General features: G+C 45.1%; 1 protein-coding gene across 2 annotated transcripts in view; it reads left to right on the forward strand.

The window, feature by feature from the left end:
- Positions 1-25,542, forward strand: part of gria4b (glutamate receptor, ionotropic, AMPA 4b) — a 91,708-nt gene that overhangs the window by 61,836 nt on the left and 4,330 nt on the right. Inside the window, exons 10-15 of one of the 2 annotated variants that reach the window (XM_076749924.1) lie at positions 4,340-4,546; positions 7,782-8,155; positions 18,684-18,882; positions 19,588-19,835; positions 22,294-22,408; positions 25,160-25,297. In XM_076749924.1, the coding sequence (XP_076606039.1) occupies positions 4,340-4,546; positions 7,782-8,155; positions 18,684-18,882; positions 19,588-19,835; positions 22,294-22,408; positions 25,160-25,297 (1,281 nt within the window). Of the gene's footprint in view, positions 1-4,339; positions 4,547-7,781; positions 8,156-18,683; positions 18,883-19,587; positions 19,836-22,293; positions 22,409-23,086; positions 23,202-25,159; positions 25,298-25,542 lie in introns of both variants that reach the window. The other variant, XM_076749923.1, reaches the window with a different exon arrangement.

A 25,542-nucleotide genomic window follows, 5' to 3' on the forward strand; every position in this document is an offset into this window, starting at 1 on the left:
TCCTGTTTGCTGTGACTCTGTCGCTTCTCCGACTACCTGCTCTGCGTTCGGTACATCACACACTCAGAGGGCTTCCTGCAAGCTTTAAAACACCTTAGAAAGACTAATGTTCTCATAATCATCCCAGTTCATATCCATCACGCTTTTATGCAGCATGATATTACAGTTACATTGTGACGGCTGCCTTTCACTCCGCTTTTAACGTTCGTGAGAGTGATGTTTGGTTAGCATAAACTTAATGAAGCGTCTCATTGTCTTATTAAGTCAGGGCTGCCGCCATGGTTCAGGAAGTTGAGGAGCAGTTTGTCCCAAGACCCTGGTTTTAGTTGCCCTCTGGTTTCAGTGTTTGGACGCGTCCTTGTCCTGTACGCTCGGCGGTGAAATCAGCATCAGTCCGTCATCTGACCGTACTGCAGACAGTCAAAAATACCTTCATGGCTTCTTTAACTTTAAAGCAATTAACAAATAGGAGATGGACGATGAACGTGAGCTCAGAGAATCCAAGACGTAGCCACGGCCCGATCGATCTGTTTGGTGTCGCACTGATTAGCTGAGTGTTGTATCCTCAGTTCTGCTCAACGTCCTTGTTTTCATGTGACGAGACCCAAACCCGGTCCCCACCAAACCTGCCAGGTGCTGCCAAATTTGAGACTCTAACCTGAAACCCGAGGCTATATTTTTGTTATATTTTAAGTTTTACGCTGACTTTTCTCACCAATAATAACAGTCGATCTGACAACAGCTAACAGCTAAAGAGCAGCGCACAGACGCTTCATCAGCTTTTCAATGGGTCAGTCCAAAGGGGGGGCTAGAAGTCCGATAGCTGCGTTGAACTGGATTTTATCTTGAACATTACGTTCAGCTACACACTGATGTGTTTGACTGACGCTCAGGTGCTGCCCTGGTAGGCAGCGTGTCCCGGACGTTTTACTTAAACCTGGCACAGCATCGATCTGCTGGAGGGCAGATTTCGTTATCTGGATGAAACTGGAGCTTAAATGTCACTAAAATCAAATCAGGGCTTGTTTTTTGTTTGTATTTTATCTGCATGGAGTCAATTTGAGTGTTTCGGCTTCATAATTTAACACGCAGACATCAGTGTGCTGATCAGCTCGACTTCATGCTCCTTCATGCTTCTTCTCACTCTTGTAGCATTTTTATGAATGAAAATTCAAGTCTGGTGCATTCGTTATGCTAAAAATCACATTCTGTTGTTCGTCAGATTAAAATGAGCAATTTACAAAACATTTTGCAGTAAAGATGATTTCCTAAATCCAACTCTGGTTTAACCTGATTAAAAAAAGTAAGAGAGGTTTAGGGTAGGTATGTGAATGTTGTATGTTTGTGGGAAAATGAATGTTTAAAACATATCTGGCAAAAATTATATTAAAAAAGAGACAAAACTTAGCAGCATTTTTTTGGAAACAAAGTATTTTTAGTTGTTTTTAGAGTTTAATTTTAAATCTCTTTAATTTCTGGTCTTTTTATTGCTGTGAGCAGCAGGCAGACTGCCGGTCTGCAGGCTGCGTGAGCTCGAGGCTCGGCTTTAACAATACCAGCCATCATTAAAGCTCCGGGTGGAGCTGAGAAACGCCACAAGGCCGTGATGTCGTGAGCACTTCATGTGGAAAAGGACGGTGGACATTTGTAAATATCTGCCTCTCTTCAATGTCACACAACCACATTTAATCAAATGAAAATGTGATTAGTGCCTCGAGTGGCTGCTGGTGACCAGAAACGAGTGTTTGCTTCATAAAACCACGTTTTTGTGGTGAAGTTGTTTCACAAAACGAGCCATCGTCGCTGCTGATTGTCGGTCACATTCAGACAGAATGTGCAGCAGATTGTTTATTTGACACGAAACACACCAAAGCAAACAGGCAGATTTAGGCATCCCAACAGTTCTGATGTGTGTGCGTGTGCGAGCGAGCGTGCCTTTAACGGCATGTTAATTAGTCTCATTAGGCGCCGAGTGAAGCAGTGTGTTTGGGATTATTGACCAGCCTGTCAGCCATGCTGGCCTTTGCTGTGAAGACCTCTGAAGCGCTGCTCTCTTCTCACGCCAGAAGCCCTGACTGCATCCTTTATCTCCAGCACTCCCTCTGCTCCTCTGGCCGCCGCCGTCATAAACCCTGCCATCACAAATCACTCGGATTAGCGCTGCTGTCCCTCTGATACACATCCAGAACATCTGCAGACATCAGCTCGTAAATTAAGGCTTCGTCATTAAAACGGTCGAGATTCATTAAACGAGTAGCACGATTTCCATTTTTGAAAGTTGGATCCGTTTACGTTTCAGTCTTGGTTGATTTGGTGACAGTGTAATCAAGTGTGGTTCAATACTACAACTACCAGAAGTCTGTCGGCTGCCAATGAACACTAACCGTGGTGACAAACACATCATGTTTCCTGTGACTCCTTCACAATAAAAGCACCATGCTTTGCTACAGTCGTATTTGAATGCTTTTAATGTGACACAGAGGAAGTAGAGAATAATATGGCTCTGATAAACAGTGAGGCTGATAAATGATTTAAATAAATAAAATTATGAACAGTAATGCTGTGAATATCTTGTGCTTATGTAAGAAATCTGAATCCAAGGTGGCGGACTCCGCCACAAGGACTACAGCAATTACAAAATGTAAATACATCGACATCAAAAACAGGGGTTTGATTTCATGAAAACAGATTAGAACTTGAAAGAAAACTTTGATGTTAAACACAAACAAAAGAAAAAAACGGGCAGCCTTCAGACCCTCAGGGGCCCCAGAGGCCCCAGTTTTACTGTGTGGCAATTTAAATAAATTAAAAAGTTGCACATTTGTTTGCTCATGTGCCCCCTGAAGCAGATTATAATCTGAAACAAGAAGCATCTTCAGGTAGTTCCTAATCTGTTTTATAGACATGTGTCAAAATGTCAAAATCTAACTTTAGACCTCAGTTTATGTTGAGTTGTCTCTAGAACAGCAAACATATATTTCAGGTTGGGGACGCCTTATTTTGACATGAAACCACTGAATCTTGGCATCGTTACTCTGTACATTGACGTTTTGCTGTGCCGCAGGCTCAGCCGACCGTTTGCATCCTCTCCCCGCTGAGGACTCCGTGGTTACCTTTCTTTGGCCCACGGCAATGTCAGGAAAACAGGAAGAGACCGCTCGGCTCTCAATATGCAAAATGCTGCTGCCCATGACTGAACTAATTTGTGTGGACATACGAGCGCAGAAATCATACGAGGTTTACGCTCAAATCGCAAATCCAGTGACCTGCAGCCTGCCGCCGCTCCGACGGACGAAGCTTCCCCTGATTCCTTTAAGTGTTCAAGTCGAGTCAGGCTTGTTTTAGGTTTTAAGTCATTCAGTCCTCACCTCCCGTCAGCTTTATGTCTCCCTAGGTTTCTGCTTAGTCATACTTTCCTTCCTTTCATGCTTCCACAGTAACACTTTGATGATTTTTCCTTCCTGCCTAAACTCGTGCTGCGTACGTACAGCACGAGGCTGTCATCATGATTACACATGCATCCATTTCTCCACGTGAAATTAGCTTCAGAAAAAGCCAGAAGTTGGGGTGAAGTTACTTTAAAGTCTTTACATTTAAAGCTGAAATTCTCCCGATTCAGAAAATATCTGGTTTGTGTACATAAACACACAAGAAGAAACGTAAACTATGAGTCCAAAGTGCGTCCAATCGCTGAGCTTAAAACTCTGTCATGTGAGAGATGAAGTTTTTAAGAGGACTGATTTTACATTATGAAGCTCAACTGAATTCAGATTCAGTTTGAATGACTTTGGCCTTTGAATGTTGATCGTGTGGCGTGAACTCGATTTGGGTGGAAATGTGCCAATATTTAATATTTTAACTGCTTTACGACAAATCAAATGTTTTCTGTGGAGTTTTCTTGTAAACCGACAAATTTCTGCTCACATTGTTTCTCACCTAAACATGTTGTGTGTATCCTTGAGGCCAAATAAAAATCTATTTCCTGTCTTCTAAAACACTTCAAGCCGACTGTACGTTGTTTGCGTCCATGTTTCGCAGTTTGCAGTCTTTCTCACAAAGTGTCTATCGATGAAAAAGCATGAAGCCATCAGCGAGAATGTTTACTGCTTCATCACCTGCATGCTCGCGCATGAGATACAAACACTGCAGGGCCCGCCCATCAAAACATTGCTCCATAGCGCTCCTAGTGGTGGAACACTCCTTACCCTGAGCCCTGGTTGGTATTAATGAGCTACACTTCCTGTTTGTCTTCCTGTTTGTTGGTGTTCGTGTCGAGCCGTCGTGTCTGCGTGTCTGTCCGTCTCACGGTTTGGTTCACTGGTTATGGTCCCTTGTGTAGGAGGGTCCCTATGTGATGCTTAAGAAGAACTGGGAGATGTACGAGGGCAACGACCAGTACGAGGGTTACTGCGTGGACCTGGCCTCGGAGATCGCCAAACACATCGGCATCAAGTACAAAATCTCCATCGTTCCCGACGGAAAGTACGGCGCCAGGGACCCGGAGACGAAGATCTGGAACGGCATGGTCGGGGAGCTGGTGTACGGGGTAAGAACTGTTTTCTTTGGATGACAGGAAGTGGTTCGTCTTCCTGCTCCTTAAAGCACTATTTTGGACAGAAATGAGCTTCTCGTCGGCGCTGACTCATCTCATTCAGACTCTAATTCGATGCTGTCAGTAAGATTCATGATGATAATTAGAGACAATACTGTGTCTTCTTCTAATCTGTTAGTACTTACAATTAATTTGCACGGCAGCCTGTGACAGAAGAAGTGTTTTTCAGCTTTCTTAAAGCTGAAAATGGCCAGAAATTAGTCATCAGACTCAACTTCTTTCATTCAGCTGAGAGAAGACGTATCAAATGGAACAATTTGTTCTTCTTTTCGTATCCTGATGACCTTGTGATAATCACAAAAAAGCCATAAAAATATGGACTTAATGAATCTGTCCCTGTTAAAATGATCAAATTCCTACATGGAAACAACTCACTCAACTCATAAATACTCAAATAAAAGGAGGCACCGAAGTAGCAGCACAAATAAATAATGGCCTGTTACTAATAAAGGCCGGGTGATAATCATGAAGAAACACATGAGCTATATTAACCTGCTGCAAGGCTTTTATTGTGAAACATCTGTGCACTAGGTTTGACAGTAGTGAGGGAAATGCTCCACTATTCTATAAGTTATGGTTCGTTAAAAAGTTTCTGTAACATATAAAACAGTCTGTATATCCTGTTATGTGTAGAATTTAACCTTTACAGAAGGTGCAAGTGGACAATAAGTCTCAGTACAAACAGTGTTTCTTTATCTGCAGAGTTTGACTTAATCTCTGTCTGAATCGCAGCTCCTGTGTTTTGGCTGCTGTGTGGATAATTAAACCCTTCTGAAATGAAGTTGTAAACAGGCTCGCGGTCTCTGGCGGTATTAATTCTGGCAGGAAGAGGGGAATTAGCGGGGCGTTAGAGCCGAGCTTTCGCAGGGGTTAAAGAGGAAAAGCAGAGGTGTGGAGCTTGTTAAGGAGTCTCTGAGGTGATGATCTGATGTGGGGCTGAGGTGTCTCTCTGATGCTGACCTTGCTGTGGGATCAAAGTGGACGCAGGCCTGTGGTTTGGGAGGATGTTGGGATTTCATGGCAAGAATGTGTGTGAGCTCTTGTTTTTGTTTTCAAGGACAAAAACAGCCTCGCAAGGACAGAAACACGAAGAAAACCCCTCAAAGTTTTGTGGCTTAGCCTGAACTGAAACTGGATTTAGGTTCAGTTAAGGTGGAATTAGAGGTTTGATAAACAAAGCAAAAAAATTTTATATGAGCAGCTACAGCACTTTGTTGGAGAAGCGCAGTTTTTTACTCCTTTTTCTGCGATGAGCTCAGTGGCATTTTCACAAAGTGGCATTTTTCTCGCCTGCTCCTCTTTGGTGCTGCGGTGATTCACTGTGAAGTCGACTGCAGCGAGCGCGAGGAGACGCACAGTTCGGGATGTGTCAGGACTGATCAAGCAGTACACTGAGCTTCTGGTGTAAAGACTAACCAGGTCGGTCAAAAGCGCAGGAATAAAAAGTGCTGCTGTGTTCGCTGCTATTTGCATCGCTTTAACAAGCAGAAACGCGTCCGGTCCAAACGCTCTGAGAGGAAAACATGACGGGCAACATCACTTCAATATAAAGCTCCTGACAGGAAGTGCAGCTGTCAGGTTTTAGCTTAAACGCTCTCAGTCTCAGACCACATATCGTGTGTTTTGATCGCCTCCATTTATCTGCCTCTCAAACGCTCTCATTAGCTTTAAATATGAGTTATAACGAGCATTTGATCGCTGCAGTCAAGATGGTGAATGTTGGTTTGCCATAAATGCAGCCTGGTGCTAAAAAGTGGTGTTTTTTTCATGGGCTTTGGTCATACAAACACATGTGTGTGTGCATGTGGAACTGCTGCTGCTGCTGGCCTGTACACATTTTACCTGATGAAGGTTTAAAGGCCAAAATAACCTGCAAAATCAAGTTCTTAACAGTGTGCAGGATTCAGTCCAGGGATCCAGTGCATGAGCCTGAAAGGATTTTGCAGTAATTGTTAAAAGCAAAATAAACATAAATATTCCACATTACAGATTCAAGGTTATTTTTGGTTAAAACTGTGAAGGATTTAAGATTAGAAATAAGAACAAGATTTGGGATAAACATCCAAGTCGGGACCAGGAGGGAGGGAATGAGCAATGCAGACAGAAAGACCTCACAAATATAGTAATACCTGCATGTGTGTGAGTTTGTGTTTGAGTGTGTGCTGTGCACCGGTGTGTGTCGCCGGTGCTGCTCTGCAGAGTGTGTGACTGGAGGGAAGCTGGCAGCTTTTTCTACAGCGTTCACGGGAACATCTGAGGACATGGAGGCTGTCAGCACTTTCCCGTCTGACTTTGCTGGGAGACCAGTCGTTTCTCCCGGTTCTCCCTCAAAAGCCCACGAATGCCGGCACAAAAAGCCCAGCCTCCTTTTAACCTGCCATGTATTTTAGCGCACGCTAAACGCCCCGAGGCTGTCATCTTAGTGCATTTTGCTGAGGATGAAAGAACTTAAATCGCTTTCATTTTCTCTCCCTCGCTCCCGTTTTCTCCTTTTCCAACCTCCTTAAGTGTCTGATGGTCGTGGTGAAACTTTAAATTCTTGCTGATATTAAGCCCTTTTGCTCCCGAGCCGAGCAGACAAGGTCACGAGTGTTGCTAAGTCACTAACTGTAATCTGGTTTGTGGATTTTCAGCAAGCCAGTGTGCACTTTTCCACAGCTGCAGACCTCAGAGGTGGCTGTATCCCATTTTTGCCTTCCTGTGCTGTAAGCATATTTCCCTGACACATTATTTTATCCTCCGTGCTGATTCTCCCGGAGTTTCAGCTAAGCCTCTCGGCTTCGGAGAAGGCCTCGGAATTTCTTTTGCCATTTCTTTTCTCTCTCTCTCTCTGTCTTAACTTGATCACTCTGAGACGTATTCAGCCGCCCTCTAAACTTGATTGCTTTGAGATTTGCTCAGTCGAGGGAGGAATTCAGATACAGTGACATGAGCTGAGGAGAAAAGAAAAGGGGTAATTGTTGTTGTTTTGTTTACGATGGCTGGGTGGCTATCAGCCGTCGCCGTGTCATATCTGTGACTAAGTGATGTTTGATCATTGCACGGCCCAGCTCAGAGAGATGATCCATCATTTGCATTTGTTTTTCTGTCATCGTCTGGACTCGGAATTGCTCTCTCAGGCGCTCATTCAGATGGCTAATCAAATTCCTTTCCATCCGAATCCCCACAGAAAGCGGAAATCGCTGTGGCCCCTTTGACAATCACGCTGGTCCGGGAGGAGGTGATCGACTTCTCCAAGCCCTTCATGTCGTTGGGCATTTCCATCATGATCAAGAAGCCCCAAAAATCCAAACCGGGGGTGTTCTCCTTCCTGGACCCGTTGGCCTACGAGATCTGGATGTGCATCGTGTTCGCCTACATCGGCGTGAGCGTGGTGCTCTTCCTGGTCAGCCGCTTCAGCCCGTACGAATGGCACACCGAGGAGCCCGAGGAGGGCACCGACGGTCCGCCAAGCGACCAGCCCCCCAATGAATTTGGTATCTTCAACTCGCTCTGGTTCTCCCTGGGAGCCTTCATGCAGCAGGGCTGTGACATCTCCCCCAGGTAAGACGCACTTCTGCTTAACCGTCACAGTGTTTAATGTCCAAAAAGCACGACAGTTTCTGGACGTAAAGTCTCACAGACACTTTATCAGCTTTTCTGTCCTCAGGCTGGAGACACACCTCATGACTTTTAGGCCAGTCATAATCACGATGTGCCATCACGTCCCATTGGGTTGTGGGCTTAAATCCCTCATCTTCCAGCCCACTTCAGGCCATCGTCATTATTTTAGACAAGTTTGATTGACACAAACTAAAACTGAACAAGTCTTGACCCTCCTGTGACGAGCCTGAGACAGTGAAAAAGAAGGAAAACTAATGAAATCAGTGTCTGCAACTGATAGTTATTGAGTGTGGTTATTAAAACGTTCCACTCCTAACAGGTGTGCGGTGTGTCCTCAGTGTGAGTGACAGCTGATGTTCAGGTTTAAGATGGAACTTCCATCAAAAAGCATGAAAACACTGGAAAAAGACTTGAAAAATCCTCCAGTTCTTGCTCATTATGAGTTTTCTTATTGACTTTAAAGTGGATCATTGTTGGCCCTCAACAACAATCCACCTGCAATTCTAATTTATACATGTGTTTCCACTGTAGCCACCTATAGGTTAATCTGTGGGATGACAATGTTATGTGACTTACTTTGCTCAGTATGTTACTTTAATGACATGAAAACCTCATAATGAGTAATAATTTAGTCAAACTGCTGATGCCACTTGAATTGTGTGATTCTGTGTTGGTAAAGAAGATGATGCGATCCAGAAGATGAAGGAAAAGTTCAAGCTTGTTGTCTTTCTCAGAGTGAGATGGACAGATTGACTGCAGATCTGCAGGCTGTGTACTGTTAGCGTAGCTTAGCATAAAGACTGAAAGCAGGTTGAAACAGCTAGCCTGGCTCAGTACAAAGTTCAAAGAAATGCCTACCAACTCCTCTAAAGCTCAAAAATGAACATGAGAGGTGGTTCGAGCTAAATGCTAACATGTTGTTTAATAGGTACGCCATTTACCAGTATCACCATCGTAGTGTCACATGTTAGCATGCTAACATTAGCTTATTAGCACTAAACATAAAGCACAGCTGAGCCTGATAGCAATAATGTACCAAACCTGATGAAGTCCATTCAGCCGTTGTCAAGATGTCTAACTCCAAACCATAAATGAGAACCTCGTGGTGGCGCTAGAGGAAAAGTCTGGGACCATCAGAGTCTTTATGCTAAGCTAAGCTAAACACATCCCAGCCCTCGCTCTTTACTTACCCCACAAACACTGATGAACATGACAGTGATACCAAATTTTTCATCTCACTCTCATAAAGAAATTTTCCAATAATTCCTTTAAATGGAACAAACTACACTAAAAACTATTTTCTTGGTTTCTCATTTATTGATGATTTTGGAAATATGAGGTTTTCATGTGCCGCTGATGACAATGTGTACGTCAGCTTACTTTAGCCTGTTTGTAGTGTTTAGGTAAGTTAGTGCACATAACCTGCTGTGTATCGGGGTAACCTGCATGCGGACGGTCGTTCAGACGCTAACGTAGACGTGTCAGGTGTGAAGAGGTGTGTGTCTGTCTCGTGCTGCTCTGCAGTGTGTGCTGCTCATGCTGTGTGTCCACCTGGACGCGCACACCGGCGTCACGCTTGTTTCCTGTATTTGTGGCGTGTTTGTGAGTGAGAGAAAGAGACAGCGAGTCTCTGCTGGTATTGATTTCTTGTCTCTCTCTTTCTCTCCTCCAGTCATATTGTTCCTCACTGTCTGACTTGCATACACTCTGTTGTTTGCTTGTAAGGGAATTAGGTTGTATCGGTGTCTGTCAGCCGGCAGTTGTGGCTTCGCCTCGTGTCGGTGTGTTCCAGCTCCGGTTGCGTTAGCGGCCGTGGCTGCGTGGCCCCGCTGTGATTCGCTGAGAACACACTGTCCAGGTGTTGTCTTTCACCGTGTCTGCGACTTCTCTTCCCTTTGTCCAAATTACGAGGCTCAAACTCGGCATCCCTCCGGCTTCAGACCAGCAGACTGGTGTCTCGTAAGCATGGCGTACTTTGGCGTAAGGGTGGAGAAACGGGGGCTTCCTCTCCAGCCTGTAAGGGCTGGTTGTCTTTGTGTTCAATCAAAGATCAGGCTTCCTGTCCGTCATCACACACGGCATTCTCTCTGCTGACATCTACTGTTATGGCGAATCCTATAGACTGGTAAAGCCTGTGATTCTTAAGAGTTTCTCATTTCCTGTAAAGCCTCTCTTATCTGTTTGAATGGCTTTGTCAAGCTTAAAGTTCCAGCAGATGAACTGTTTGGGTTATTTTAAGATACTGCTAAAATGGCTCTTATAGTTATTTTAAGTCGTTCATATAATACTTCTTTTATCTGCTTTAAGCCCTTATGGATCTTGTGCTGTAATAGAGTTGGTAAGATTTTAGGAGATGAAAGGAGGACCAAACCAGCCTGTATCTTTCAGCCTCCCCCACACCAGAGGAGAACAGAGACACACACAAGATGGAGGATCCCGAGGTATATTAGAGCACCTTCGCAATTATAGCCGGCCTCACGTAAGCAACCTATAGAGGAGACTATAGCGGGCCTGTGACTGAGAGGCCACTCATTTAAGGAGTGCACTTGCTTTGTCCACATGTGTGCAGACCACCCCCACCCACCACCATCCCCACCCCTGCCCGCCACATCTCTGCCTGTGTTCAGCAGATAAGGACTTAAGAGCCGCTCGACAATGTCGGCATCAGAATGAAAAGTCTACATTTCAGCCCTCTCTGTCTCTGGCTGTGGTCCCCGCTGCATTCCACCTGTCACTGCTAATCCCACGGGCCTCTCCCAATCCATCAGCACAGAGCCCCGGAGCTCAGGAGCGCTTCCACTACAGTTTAGCCTGACAGGGCAACATGCAAATCCCTTCACACAGGGGAGATTAGACGGCGTGGAGGGAGTGACGAGGCCAGAGGTGAATGGGACGAATTTGGGGTGAGGGCAGCGGCGCTCGCTCATGTGTCGCAGCCGCGAGCTGGCTGCACAGTGGAAACTCCGCCTGAAACTTTTGGGAGGCTTTGTGTCCGTCCACCATGAAACGATCACGTAAGACCTCCAGGGTGGACTTACAGGAGCAGGTTTTTGTTCTGACTTGCTCATATGAGCGTTTCAAGTCGGATTCACTCTCTTAACACAAACGCGATCAAAGCCACCTGTTCATGAGCAGAAATGACGTCCATAACGTGACGTTCACTTGTGGGTCTGCCTCATTCCCAAAGTTATCAAGACTTTTTAAAAATTAATTAAATCGAGCTACTTAAAAAACAAATTTGCTGTCTTGCGTAAATTCACTGGGAGGAAAAGAATCCACTGCAGCATCAAACTAGCTAGCAAGGTGAAACCATGAACAGGACTCTGAGCCCTTTCACTGGAAGGTAATCCAGTCCAAGAACAGGATCAGAAAAGGAAGTCAGCAGGCAGTTAGTAAAACAATCTTATTTTCCAAAAAAGACACTAAATAAAGCAAAATACCAGAACTGCATCCTGTTAGCCACCAGCTAACAAACTCATCGGAGTAGAACAAGCCGACAGCTGCATTATCTGCTAATCCGAGCGTCTTCACAGAGCTTCAAAGTACTGATGTCATTCCTGTGAAGCTTCACTGTTGGAAAAGTTCAGATTTCTTTTTTTACAAATACACAAACATTGCGGAAACGTTTAATGTATAAGCGTGCGTCCAGTTTGGTGCAGCAACCAGTAACTCTTCCAACATGCTGCGTATTCGACGTGTGATGCTGTTAAGATAAAGGTGAACACATAAGTGTTCGTCCAGCAGCCTGCAGAGCTCCGTCTGTCTCACGCTTGTCGCTTTTCGTGGATGTAGCCCGACCGCTGTGTGGGCGGACGACGTCCAGCTGACTGATGGAGACGAGGGCCGTGAGTCAGACGTCACTTTTCAACAGACGATCACAGAAATGATCACAAATTAGATCTATAAGCTTCTGCTAGAGCGCTAAACAGCTAAAGACAGTCAGGATGGAAGAGTGCTCTAGTTTTGAGGTACTTTGCTTGAGTACTACTTTATACTTCCACTTCACGACATTTCAGTGGCGAATGTTGTCCTTTTACAGCACTACATTCATTTATTAGCTGAAGGCTTTATATGAGTTGCTTTTCTAATTAAGATTTTACACACAAAATATGTGAAGAGCTAATAAAACATGATCCACTAACTACCAAAAATATATGAAGTAGTTCAAGTTCCTCTCCAAGCGCTGATTAAAACTCATCTCTGTTCACTAAAATTACATATTTTAGTAATTTTAGAGTTTTTTTCCATGAAAATAAACCTAATATCTCACATTGAATTAGATTTAAACTAAAGCTGTTTTTATGCACAGATTTAAGTACAGGTTTTACTTTTACTTTTGAAATTCTGAAAGCAGAAATTTTACTTGTGATGGAGTATTTTCACACTGTAGTATTTCAGCTTTCACTTCAGTAAAGGGTTTGAATACTCCTTCCACCACTGAAAAACAGTGTATCTCTACTGTCTTTGCCTCGTTGTGTCTCGTTTGTGGTGTTTTTGACTCATGACGCAGCTCCAACAGGAGAAGCAGCGCTGAAGGAGCACAGAACGTCTTCCTCCCCCCTCCCTCTCTCTTAATAAGGGTTAATACCCCCTTCTGCTCCCTCAAGGCAGCCCATAATAATTAAGGCAGTGATTAATATCCTGGTCTCCATTGGTAATGTCTCAGTGGAAACAGGAGAAGAGGGGAGCTTAAATGAAACGGTGACATGATAGTCTTTTTAATTGACTACATGTCCCAGATGGATAGAAGTTATTCTGGTGTTTTCTCCTGAGACGGCAGGGCGTCACTTCACTGAACCACCAGCCAGAAAATATCAATACAAATATCAGGACGCTGTGATTGGTCATGGCCGTTCCAGGTGTTGTCAGTCACCTCCGTCTCATTGCCTCAGATGGATTATCTTTGTCTCTTCTGCTGAGTCACAGTCGCCACTTCTCTGGCGAGCTAATGAGAATGCAGCGATTGGCTTGATTAATCCTGATTAGCCCAGAGTGAGCGCATACTGATGGCAAATTTCCTGATGGCGACAGATGAAGCGTAACTTTTAATTTGAGCCGTGGGTTTAGGCCAACAAAAGCTGCGCTTGAAAAGGAGGAATGACTTTCAAGAGGTCTATCTGCAAGATTCTCATTATTCTATTAATTCAATGCCAATTAGCTTTGTTATCCAGCTGACACGCTGCTGCTCTGCTGCGTCGCTCGCTGCTTATGTCAGCAGTGCTTGTCCTTCGTTACACTCGGTTGATTTGTTGCAGCACTCTTTCATATTATTGCCGTTGCTCGAGGCTCTGATTGCATCTGTGTGTACAATTGCGGTCTGCAGCTTCAAAGTCAAGAGCCAATTTAGTGTTTCCTGCTTTTAGATTGTGTTAACAATTGCTAAGTACGTAGCTTCCATCAAACACAAACATTTCTTGTTTGTGTAGCCTCGGTTCAACCTTTTTTTTTGCTTGTGATGCTCATTTGAACCATTTTTAGTGGCCTTGGGAGATAAACTTAAACAGTATTTCTCAAGAAAAGAAGAAGGAAAAGTTTGAAAAATAAACAATGTTCAGTAACAGACTTTTACTTTTCTCATTTCCTGCTGTAGAAATCATCTCATTTTATCTCTCGGCGCATCCGGAGGGTCTTAACACCATATCTGTGTTCATTCTGAACTGCTGAAAGTTTTGTTCATGAAACTAAATCACATTAATGAAGTAAGCAGAAGCACACTGCGTCATGGCTCCTAATGATAAACTAAATACACTCTGTGAAGACAGAAACTATTTTTATATCATCACAACTGTTTTACAGTATCGTCATTTATCATCTGTTTAGACTCATCGGCGCCCACGGGCAGAGTTGTAGTTGTTGACGAACACATTAATAAACACTTGCGTTATAGTGTGATATGATCTGTTACAATTATAAACCATGGGTTCTGCAGAGCATCCAATGAAAGAGCCTGGATTAGCTTTGATGGTATATCACCTATAGGCCCTCTCAGCAGCCAGTGCTGCCATATGAGCAGGCCGATCTCAGAGCAAAGGATCATGAAGCGTTTAGGTGCGTAAATTCTCAAATAGTGGCCCGGGGCCTTTATTTATTTCAACACAGATGTGTTTATTTGAAACAGACTGATACCTGAGGCATCCTTTAGCCTTTAGTCTTAGTTTTATGAGTGTATTTAATCAGATTTTAGTAAAGAGCCCAGTGTTACTGACCTGCTCCCATTTTAATCTGCTTCAGGACGGCAGTATTTCTTCTGACAAAACTCAACACCTCCTAAATTTCAAAATAAAAGCTTTTCCAGTAGCTCAAATGGCATAATCTGCCCCCATTTTCAACCAGGCTTTTAATGTGAAAAATCCACCGGAAGAGCTGAGTTTTGCTGTCTGTAGCTTAACGATGATCAAAAGAATTGGAGAGAAGAAGCAATTTGGAAAAATATGTGAAAGAAATGAGCATTTCTATTAATAAGAGCAGCAATGTTACAGGACTGCTGTTGTACCGAAATGTACATCATACTGAATTTACCATGTGAGCTACCAGAGCACAGCTGGTTCCACACCAGCCTGCGATCTGTGCCCGACCGCAGCGTGCTGGTTGGTATTTGAATCCAGGCTTTTATTTGAGACTTTACAGTAACACACAGATTCTAAAGTCTTACATCAGAGCAGCAGCTGAGGTGGAGCTGAGGACAGGAAGTGGAGGGAGGGATGTGGAGTGACAGTGTGTCTGCTATGAATAAGTCAAACCGCGTGGCCTCGCCCCAGGTATCACCCTGGGAGCGTACTAGCACCTCCTCATTTATTTAGGCTCTGCTCAAGGTCACCTCCCTCTCCACCTCTTTCACTTCATCACCTCCTCCGCTTCACGTCGCCGCCCCATTTCTCTCTATCTGTCCCACAAACGTTCCTTAAATCCTGTGGAAACGCTGCCTCCACTCTGCGCCCAGCCGTCTCCGACAGCAGCTTTTTATTTCAGCGTTTCTCTCCCATCAAAGGACATTAGAGAAACAAGCGGAGAATTAAAGTTCGCTTCCTCGCGTCACATGACCACAGACACTTTCTGATTGGTCGCTGATATTAATGTGAACCATATTGTGTTTTAACCCTGAGATGAGATTTTCTCTTCACTTCCTCAACATTATTTTCACTTTAAATGTCCCTTTTGTTGGCTTCAGACTGACTAAATAAACATTATTCCACACTGTGTGACAGCATCATATACAGTATGTTCTATATGCTGCTTGTTCCAGCTTTCTTTGAAGCTGTATGATGCTCACACTGTGTGAAATATTTAAACCCAAGTCACTGTTTCTGTGCCTGCACAGTTGCATCAAATGCTCTAGAAGTCTTGTGCATCGTTTTTCCATGTTTCCCCCATAATTCGTCCCCCCATGTTTAGCATATCTGGAAGCGATGAGTAATATAAAACTCTAACATTTTAAATTAAGTTTGCAGTATGAGTTTTTGCTTTTTGAGGTCAATTGATAGAAGAAATTGACAAGCTGCATGTTTCTGGCTCGGACTCTCTCTCATGCAGGATAATAACCGTTCTGTCTTTGCTTCAGCTCATTTACATGTGGACATAAATTAGAGAAATTGTTGCAGAGGAGTGCAGAAATGCCACCCAGCCAGCATGTAGACCGTGCCAGCCTCTTCAGATCTCTTCTATCCTGTTCAATAAATACAATTTCATTTAAGTGAGTTAAGCAGTGGGGGAAAAGTGCTGACTAATTGCTGCATAATTGCTGAAATTATTCTCTCTCTCTCTTTTTTTATTCTATTTTTTTTAACATTTAGTCTTCGTTATACCCTGAGGCTTCCTGGACCGCAGCGACGAAACACTGGAGCCAATTTCTGTTTTGTTTCCACTTTATTTCTTCTAATACTTCCCCCGTCTGCTTTTCTTGCTTCCTCCACTCGTGGGAAAACTGAGCTCATTCATCATTAGAGTCAAGTTCTCCCCAACGTTTCCAACAACGTTCACAAAATCCAACTGCAGTGGAGCACTTTTAGGTTTCTTTTTGCTGAGCTTCATCGTGCACAAAGACACGTGCAATGACCACGCTTGGAGACGATCTTCAACGGTCGTCACAGCCCTCAGAGCTAAAAACACAACCCTGGCTTTAACGACTCCTGCGCCATCAAACATTTCTACTCCATTTTTGAGGTTTCTGATGGATGAGAGTTCAGTTTCTGGACAGTTTTAGTTGCCCAAAGGCCGCTGGATGCACATGTACTGCTTCGCATGCAGTCAGTGCGTAAGGTTCAGACTCTGCTGTAAGACATCCAGAGTGCTGCTGTTGGTTGTTCACATGAAAAGTGAATGAATGAGAGAAGAGAACTAGCCGACCAATCACTGTCACGAAACAAAAGGAGGCTACCATCCTCCTTACATATTTAGATGATGGGCCCCTGAACTTCTTTAATGAGCTAAATGATTACAGAAAAACTTGATAAAAGAAGAAGAAAAAGCAATTCAGCACACCGAAAACACTTCCCACAGGCTGAACAGAGGCAGGCTGAAGCTACAGATTATTGCAGATATATACGGACGACCTATTTGACGTCAACCAGAAACCTCAGACCCTGAACTTAACTCTTAACTCTGTTAAAGGATTATCTCAAATGAATTGCGTCTAATGAGCGGTGGATTAAATAAAAGTCTAAAGATCGACCCCCCTGTGAGCCTTTATCATCATAATGTATTTGATGTAGACGGCGTTAGCATGTTCAGAGAAAAATGAAAACACTGGAATCGCTAACGTGGCCTGAAAATTAGCCAAACTCCCAGCGCTAATCCCCCCCCCCACCCTCCCTCTGTTTACTGCAGGCCCATCAAGACACAGCAGTGTGTCACTGTGGATCAAAGTCAGTGGTATCAGCCAGCAAACACACAGCACAGAGGGATGGAGGGAAGGCAAAGAGACACTCCTCCTCTGGTCCCATTATTACACTCCCACAATCCACTGCTGCTGGCGTGGAAAGAAGCAAGAAAGATGCAGACGATCTGATAGAGGGAATGAGGGGATTTTGGCAGGTTGGAAAAGGAAATAGAGTAGAAATAAAGCAGCAGAGAGACGAGAGAGGATAGAAGTCATCCAGGCATCTTATCGCGCACACCCTCCGCCCCTTCAGTCATTATTTTACAGTTAAATTCTCTGTGCTGGAAAGCCGCAGAAACACTCAATCGTCTCAAGGAGAAGGAAAATGGAGTGTGGGGAGAAAAAGAGAGGGAAGTCATTTGTATTCAAATCCAGAGCTAATACGTCAAGTAAGTCTATTTCATGGGCAAAGCTTCCTGCGTATGTGGAAGGAGACATGCTCTGCTGCAGCACTTCTCTATTGGAAGTCGCCTGAGCCGCTACAGGCGCTTTCATCGGTACAGAGCGAGAAAACGGAGGTTTCCTCGCCCATTCTGTGGTCAGACCGACGGTTCTGTGGCAGAACCCTCGTATTTGTTAGAATAAAGTACCCTAAATGTTTCTTTAGCAATGCTGGTACTCAGGGCGCCTTCAAGTGTTTGGCCACAGCACTGGGCTGTGGAATCAGGTGAGGAAGAGGATGCTATCACCCCTTTCTGTGCACATGCACTGAGAACACAGGACCCTCTGTATACTGGGGACAATGGAAAACAGCCAGACTGCAATAAGACACAGTGGAAACACCAGCCAAGAAAAGCCTGACTGTTGCAGATGCCTCTCTCCTCCCCTCCTCATACCCCCATCTCTCTCTCTCCATCTGACAAGGAGGCCGGAGGGTTTTGTATCCTCTGCTGTTTGATTTGCACCGAGGGGAGATCTTGTTTGTTCTCCTCAATGCAGCATTTATGGTTTAAGATTCTCCTCACGACCTTCTGCTGCTCCTGAGCAGCGGGCTATCTGTCTCCCCTGAGCGAACAAACAAGAAAAGAACAGTGCCGCCGTCACGCCGGCCGGGGGACCGGCAGCTCTTTTCATCCCACCAATAGACAGAAAGAGGGGGAGGCGGGGGGGACGGGGGCAGAGGTAGCCAACCTTCTCTTTATCAGAGCTGGTCAACACGAGCATGTGGGGTTTTTTCATGAGGCAATCTGCACTAATGAGGGGTAAATACAGCTCCGGCCGGCTTGAGTGTTGTCGGAGCTCCACCTTGTGGTGGCACATTAGCATTTTGGTCTTTCCATGCTTTACACAGTCACATCTCATTCCCTCTGTTTGTCTGCTCTAGCTGTATTTTCCAACACTGACTGACTGTTTTCTATGTCTTTCTATCTTACCCCACTGATCCCTCTTCCTCCTCGCCTCCTCACCCTTATTTCACCTCCTACACCTCTCCAATAATCATTTTCCTGGCTCTATTTTCTGCCAATTTCCTCCCTCCGCTCCTCTTATTTTTATCTTGTCCATCCTCTGCATTCCCTCTGCCTTATAATCCTCCCAAACTGTCCCCGCGACGTTCTTCCTCTCTCTTCCTCCTCCCTCCTTTTGCTCTCCAAGATCGTTATCCGGTCGAATCGTGGGAGGAGTGTGGTGGTTCTTCACTCTCATCATCATCTCGTCCTACACGGCCAACCTGGCTGCCTTCCTCACTGTGGAGAGGATGGTTTCCCCCATCGAGAGCGCCGAGGATCTGGCCAAGCAGACGGACATCGCCTACGGCACTCTGGACTCTGGCTCCACCAAAGAGTTCTTCAGGGTGAGTAACTGGGGTTAGTGGTCCGCTCTCACACAGGTGGGGGACCCCAAGCAGCCCTCACATCTTTTACACACCAGAGAAAAGGCCGATCACACACAGGAACACAAAGGGGCTCAGAGGGTCTCCAAGACTACCCCGAATCCTAGAACTGAAGATTAGTTCATCCTAATTCGTTTTGTAAAATACATTTTAGAGGAAACGGAGCTTTTGGGACAGGGACATGTGATTTTGTTGGTACGAGCGGATATAGTATAACATGTGTTAATAATAATAATTATTCATCACATTTCTAACTAAAAAACTTATTTGCTGTTGTAAATTATTGGCACATAATTTCTGAGACACAGCTGTCAAAGGTCCATGTAACACATCAAAAACATCAGACAGGCTACATTCCTCCTCAGACATGTCAGGACAGAAAAACCAGAACCAACAAAACCAGAATGATCTGCATGGATGCATCCCAGTGCAGCAATTTTAGTGAACTGACCCTTAAAGAACCCAACATGAGGAAGATGTTCGAGGTGTCCTAATAAACATGGAAGGTCATACAAAGACAGTTTTGTTGCATGGCGTACACTCAATAAGAACAATGGCATCTTTTGAACTGATCCTCCATGTTGTCTCTACCTGGAGTTGTCTGTTGTTTGTATCTGCTTTCTCTCACACCACATCTGCCCTTGAACCTCCATTAAAACCCCACAGCGGTCAAAAATCGCCGTCTACGAGAAGATGTGGGGGTACATGAAGTCGGCCGAGCCCACGGTCTTCACCAAGACCACGGCCGAGGGCGTGGCGCGGGTCCGCAAGTCCAAAGGGAAATACGCCTTCCTGCTGGAGTCCACCATGAATGAATACACCGAGCAACGCAAGCCGTGCGACACAATGAAAGTGGGAGGCAACTTGGACTCCAAAGGCTACGGAGTAGCTACACCCAAGGGTTCACAGTTAAGGTGGGTGGAATAGTGTAACAATATGTTCCACGTGTTGTTATGGTATTCCACCTTCCCTGGTGTGCCGCCTTTTCTATCTCTATCTGTCTCCACTGCTCGTTGTGGGTGGGTGGGGCGTTTTCTGTGTTTGCTTTAGAGCGGAGGTCGTGGCTTTGACATCTGTGTGTGTGTTGCATGCACGTGGGGGTCACGGTGATGATGAAGGGGTGGTTATTTGCTTTTTTGTCTTTGCAGCTCTCCACGCCAGGTAAACCTTTGTGCTCGTGCTTGCTGTTTGGGATGGCATGCTCCAGGCTGCAGTGAACTCATCTGAAAATGTCTTATTTAGATCATTTGCATTTTTATACACAGGTGTAATTAGTAGAGATATTTCACTAATGCTACTTCAGCTTTCCTTCATGGTTGACTCGCTCTTTCTTTTCAACGAAATGACTGAAATAGTGTTTTGGGAGCCATTTGAATGCTCAGCCCTGAGTAACTCTGCCAGACTCTGTCACTGCCTCCTGCACATAGTGGAATTTACAGACCTGCCACCGAATACAGTGTCATTACTGTGGGGAGTTGCACTTTCAATCCACACGCTCATCGATCAAAGCCCGCCGGCAAGGTCTCACTGAAGGGAATGGATGAATATACTAAAGGCAAAACTTCACAGTTGTGTGTGTGTGCGTCCACGTCTGCACACCAGTGGAGAACAGCTCCATGATTGCTTGCACTTTCATTTATTCCTGTTGAGGTTCGAGAGTGAAGACATGTTAGAAACTACCAGGAAGAGCGTGTTTTTAGAGAAAGCAGCTCTGCAGCGTAAACAGATACTCCACCATCCGATCGTGTGCAACTAGAGAATGCACCGGAAACAGCAGCCACAGGTTCAGGTGTTTGAGAGGAGGTGCCCATAGCAGCCAACTCCTCACAGCCACCGCATCCAACCCTGTTAGTTGTTTTCTGTAAATTCCTCTGCCCGTGAAGCCTGAAGTAGAGCAGCTACTGGTTGTTTTCAGCCACTGCTTTGACCAGGAAGAGTCCCTGACAGATCACGGTAGTCCCCTCCTCCAGGCCTCCATCTTGTTATTTCGGGGATTATCGTCTTCTGTCAGTCACTTGTCCGGATATCAGCGAGGAAACACACCAGCAACGCGAGGAGAAGGCACCACTGTTGGTCAAGGCTGTTATTTCACGTGGCTCCTCAAACAGCTGAGACTGAATATTAGCTGCGTTGCTTTGTGTCTCTGATCCATCTCCATTTCTGACTGTCTTTATTTTTCATAATGATGCAAATGAATTAAAAGGATCAAAATGCACGCCGAGGCAAATCTCTCCCTCTGCATCTTCAGACATCACTACAGCAGCCTTCAAAAGAACCCATGAAATTCAAATACACACTTATTTTAAACAGCTTTTCATAGTCGTTTTATGCAAGTCAATCAAGATTTTCCAGAACAGCTTAATGCTCAGAAATCCTGTGAGCTCTGAATTGGCTGACATACATACACTATATACATGTGTAAAACAGGTCCAAATTATTTCGAGGAGTCTGCTTCTCAAAGCGCCGGCTGATGCAGATATTTTGGGACTGACGGTGATGATTGCCAACATTTTACGCCAATATTTGATGTTATAAAGCGAACAATTTCCACGCAAAACAAAACAAAATTCAATGAAGTACTGTGTTCCTGTGTTTGTAACCCTGTTAGGGTAGAAAAACATAATGTGACACTTACATCTGCATGCATACTTCCATCAACATGTCAGAAAATAAATTCAGGGTTTTTGAAAATGACAGGAAACAAAAGCAGGCTTGTCACGTCTAGCTGGCGCTGTGGGCTGATGGCTGTAGCTAGCCAGCGTAGGCTAATGCTAATGCTAAAAAAAAACTTCATGATTTGGCTGAAAACTGCCTTAATTTCTAACGTTAGATGACGAGTGTGGACTTTGTTGGCTGATGCCCGCAGAGTTTATCAGCTGTAGCTAGCTAGCATAAGCTAATGCTAACTATAAATCTCCATGATTTAGTCTACAGCTGACTTTTTTAAGTTTTGAGCTAATTAGTTTCACAAACGCGACCTGATAAAAGACTTTGAATGTGTACATGATGGTTATCTGCATATAAAGTTAACAATCTTGTACAATTTCCTTAATTTTAAACACAGGTAACATCAACTGCTATTAGATTTTTAATTAAAAAAGAAGTACTGGACTGTATATCAGGTTAACACTAGTGTAAGCGTATGTGATATTAATGTTATTTTACTAAAGACAGCACATTTAAAGGGAGAGATTTGCGCTCAGTGTGTTTTCGGGTCCTGGGATGTAACCGTTTAGAGCATTAATGCACTTTTCCACCCTTGTCCCTCTCTTACTGCTACTCCTCCCTTCCCCTCTCCCCCTCTCTTCCTTCCCTCCCAAATTGGACAGCATACTCACCCCCTCTCACCAAATATGTTTTATCGTTTTCAAGAAGTGCAGTTAACCTGGCAGTGTTAAAACTCAATGAGCAAGGCCTGTTGGACAAATTGAAAAACAAGTGGTGGTACGACAAAGGAGAGTGTGGCAGCGGAGGCGGTGGCGAGAAGGTTAGCCGCTATGTCGCTATGCCCATGTGACCTTGATGCGGGTAAAAGTGAAATGTGTTTTGTTGGTAACAGGAGCATCTGCCGGGTCGATCGTCGCAGTTACGCTGCTTAAACGTTCACTGTCGAGAGGAGAGCGAGTACTGTCGAAGCAGAAATATTCGCTGTACTGCTTCTGTAGCGATTGATCGCAAAACTGTTGAAAGGTTCCCTGACAGTTAGCATCGTAAGCACCTTGTTTAAAATAAGCCTCTCAGAATATGACATGAGTCCCATATTGGGGGTCTAAGCGTACTGTGAAGCGTAAAGTACGTTTTCTGGGCCAGTAGTTTTGGGTCGACAGTACTAGCCTCCGTGCTTGTTGTAAGAAAGGTCCCGGCAGTATGTGCCCGTTCCAGGAAAGCGATGCAGCCGGGGGCCCCACGTTTATATGTCTGTTAGCTCTGCCCCCTCCCCAAAATATCTCCCATTAAACCCGACCCAGCCAACGGCTCCTGTCACCAACGAGCAAAGAGACATGTAGCGTCAGTGGGGCCCTTTCCCGGCTTCGTCACTTTGTGAAGAGTACTGAGCTGCTCTTGTTGGGCTTCTTCTGATTGAATAACATAAAATAACATGTCCTATGATGTTATTTATGTTATTTTCCCCACCCCACCCCTCCCCGCCCCCCGTGATTTGAAGAACGCCTGTAAACCTTGCCGTATTGAAACTGAGTGAAGCAGGAGTCTTAGACAAACTGAAAAACAAATGGTGGTACGATAAAGGGGAGTGTGGACCCAAGGACTCGGGAAGTAAGGTCAGTCTCCACCAGCCCGGGAGCCTCCCCTCCCCTCTTTGTCTCTATGCACACTTTTCTAACGCAGGCAGAACTGTTGTGTTATTGCAGCAGACTGGCTGATATGACGCACACACATAATACTCTGAGAAACAGCGAGTGACAGACATGCAGGTAGAGACTTAAGGCGTAGCCTGAGGGATACAGCATGACAGAAACAAGGCATGGTGCAGCGCTAACAGTTTTACAGCAGCTAAGCTATGTGTTGCAACCGCAGATGAAGGCTCACACTCACACTGGTTGTCACCTGAGATGGTCCCAGGGCATGTTCAGACGTTACTGTGTGTCACGCCTAGATGTCAGCGCCGCTGTAAGCCTCAGCTGTAGGAGCACACTCGAGACTGATCCACGTTGTTGACTCACAGGAGCATGCAGAGAGCTGCCACGTCTAGAATACAGCAGCATGCAGCTTCCACATCGTTCATGTCCTCGTAATCAGATCCTTAGGTGCAGGACACACACACACACACACACACACACACACACACACACACACACACACACACACTATCACCTGCAAATGAGGCTATGCATGACAGGCAGTCTTTCTGTGTCGAGGTAATAAGCTGAACGCCCCTTAAGGACGCAGGTGATTTATCGGAGGGAGATAAATGGCAGCAGGAGTCAGAGCTCAGAGATCAGCTGCATGCATTTGAATAAAGGGGGTTAAAAGGTGGGTGTCAGAACTGAGAGGCAGGGAAATGAAAAGGATCGTTCATCCTGGTTACAAAAACATTTTCTCATTTACCTCCAGGCAGAGTGCGCAGATAATTTTAATTGGGTTTTTAAATATCAACAGAAACATCTCTTTGCAGGAACAGTGTCCTTGTTGCTTCAGATGATCCACAGACGATGCAGTCAGCAGTTTTCTTAGGGATCGTCTCTACGGTGGAAACCGGTTTGAGGCCACTTTACGCTGTGCAAGTCTGAGCTATCTGAGATGAAAGCTGACAATCAAAGAGAAATGTGCTAAAATGTTTTGTCATCCATCCAAAATGACAGCAGAGCGCACTGTGAGAGACGTCCACCAACGGCTGGTCTGCAGCTAAATCCTGGCCCAGCCCACGAGTGCCACTTCTGACTAAAGTTCAGGAAAAAACATGCCTGAGATCGACATTATCAGTCTGACTCAGGCTGGTAAAACGTAACCAAATTATGAGAAAATGGGCAGAAGAAGATGAGAATGAATCCACGTTTCTATCCACTATGACGCGATCATTGGTTTGTTGAGATGAATTAAAACCATCACAGTAAAGATGTCGGACGCTTCAGTGGATGTTTAAGTCACGTCCTGATTTCTTTTGCTTTTATCGATGCACCAACTTTTCCATCAGCTAAGCCTTTTTGAATTTTCTGTTTCCAATAAGGTTTTTTAGTAAAAGTGCACATAGAAACAGGTGGATGGAAACTCACCCAAGATGTTCTCGCACAGTGTAAAGGCGCCCTCAGATGAAACCTGACCACAGTGTGGATCATCCAAACAACGTGTTTCTGGAAAGAAAAGGAAGTTTTCAATGCTGCGAGTACCTCCGCTGCATTGAGGTGGAGGCAAAAGTCTCCGTGGTGCACGTAACTAAAACTATCTGCAGCGCCGGAGGAAAGAGAGGAAAAACTCTTTTTGTGATTTGGTTGAACGGACTCGTCTGTAGGCTGTTAGCAGGATTGTTTTTCCAGCAATGGCGACAGGCAGCTGTGCGACAGCAGACAGGACACAGGCAGAGCAGTGATAAATGATCAGTGTGTGTGTGTGTGTGTGTGTGCGTGTGCGTGTGCGTGTGCGTGCACGACGTGAAGTTGATGTGAGATTTTTCCTTGTTGTCTTATTTGTGTATAAATGTTGTGTGTTTGTATGCTAACTGCTGCCTCTGCTAAAACCAGAGCTCACTTTGTGTTTTTGTCCCCCTCCCCGTCGGCTGCAGGACAAGTCGTCCCAGGCCCTCAGTCTGAGCAACGTGGCGGGGGTCTTCTACATCCTCGTCGGGGGCCTGGGCCTGGCCATGCTGGTGGCCCTCATTGAATTCTGCTACAAGTCGCGCAACGAGGCCAAGAGAATGAAGGTGGAGGCCCAGTCCCAACACCCCCATTACCACCATCACCACCACCACTGCTACCCCTGCCAGACAGGCAGCCCCTGCCATAGCCCCGAGCCTAGCCAGAACCAAAGCCAGAGTCCGAGGCCCGGCCCCGGCGTCCCCAACTTAGCCGAGTTTAGCGAGGGTTTGAATGGGTACGGCAGCGATGGGGACGCTGATAAGATGTAGTTGGGGTTTTCGTAGAGGGTCCGCTCAAGCCTTTGCTGCCC

This window comes from Chaetodon auriga, chromosome 15 (assembly GCF_051107435.1).
Source record: "Chaetodon auriga isolate fChaAug3 chromosome 15, fChaAug3.hap1, whole genome shotgun sequence".
In the NCBI taxonomy this organism is placed as follows: Eukaryota; Metazoa; Chordata; class Actinopteri; order Chaetodontiformes; family Chaetodontidae; genus Chaetodon; species Chaetodon auriga.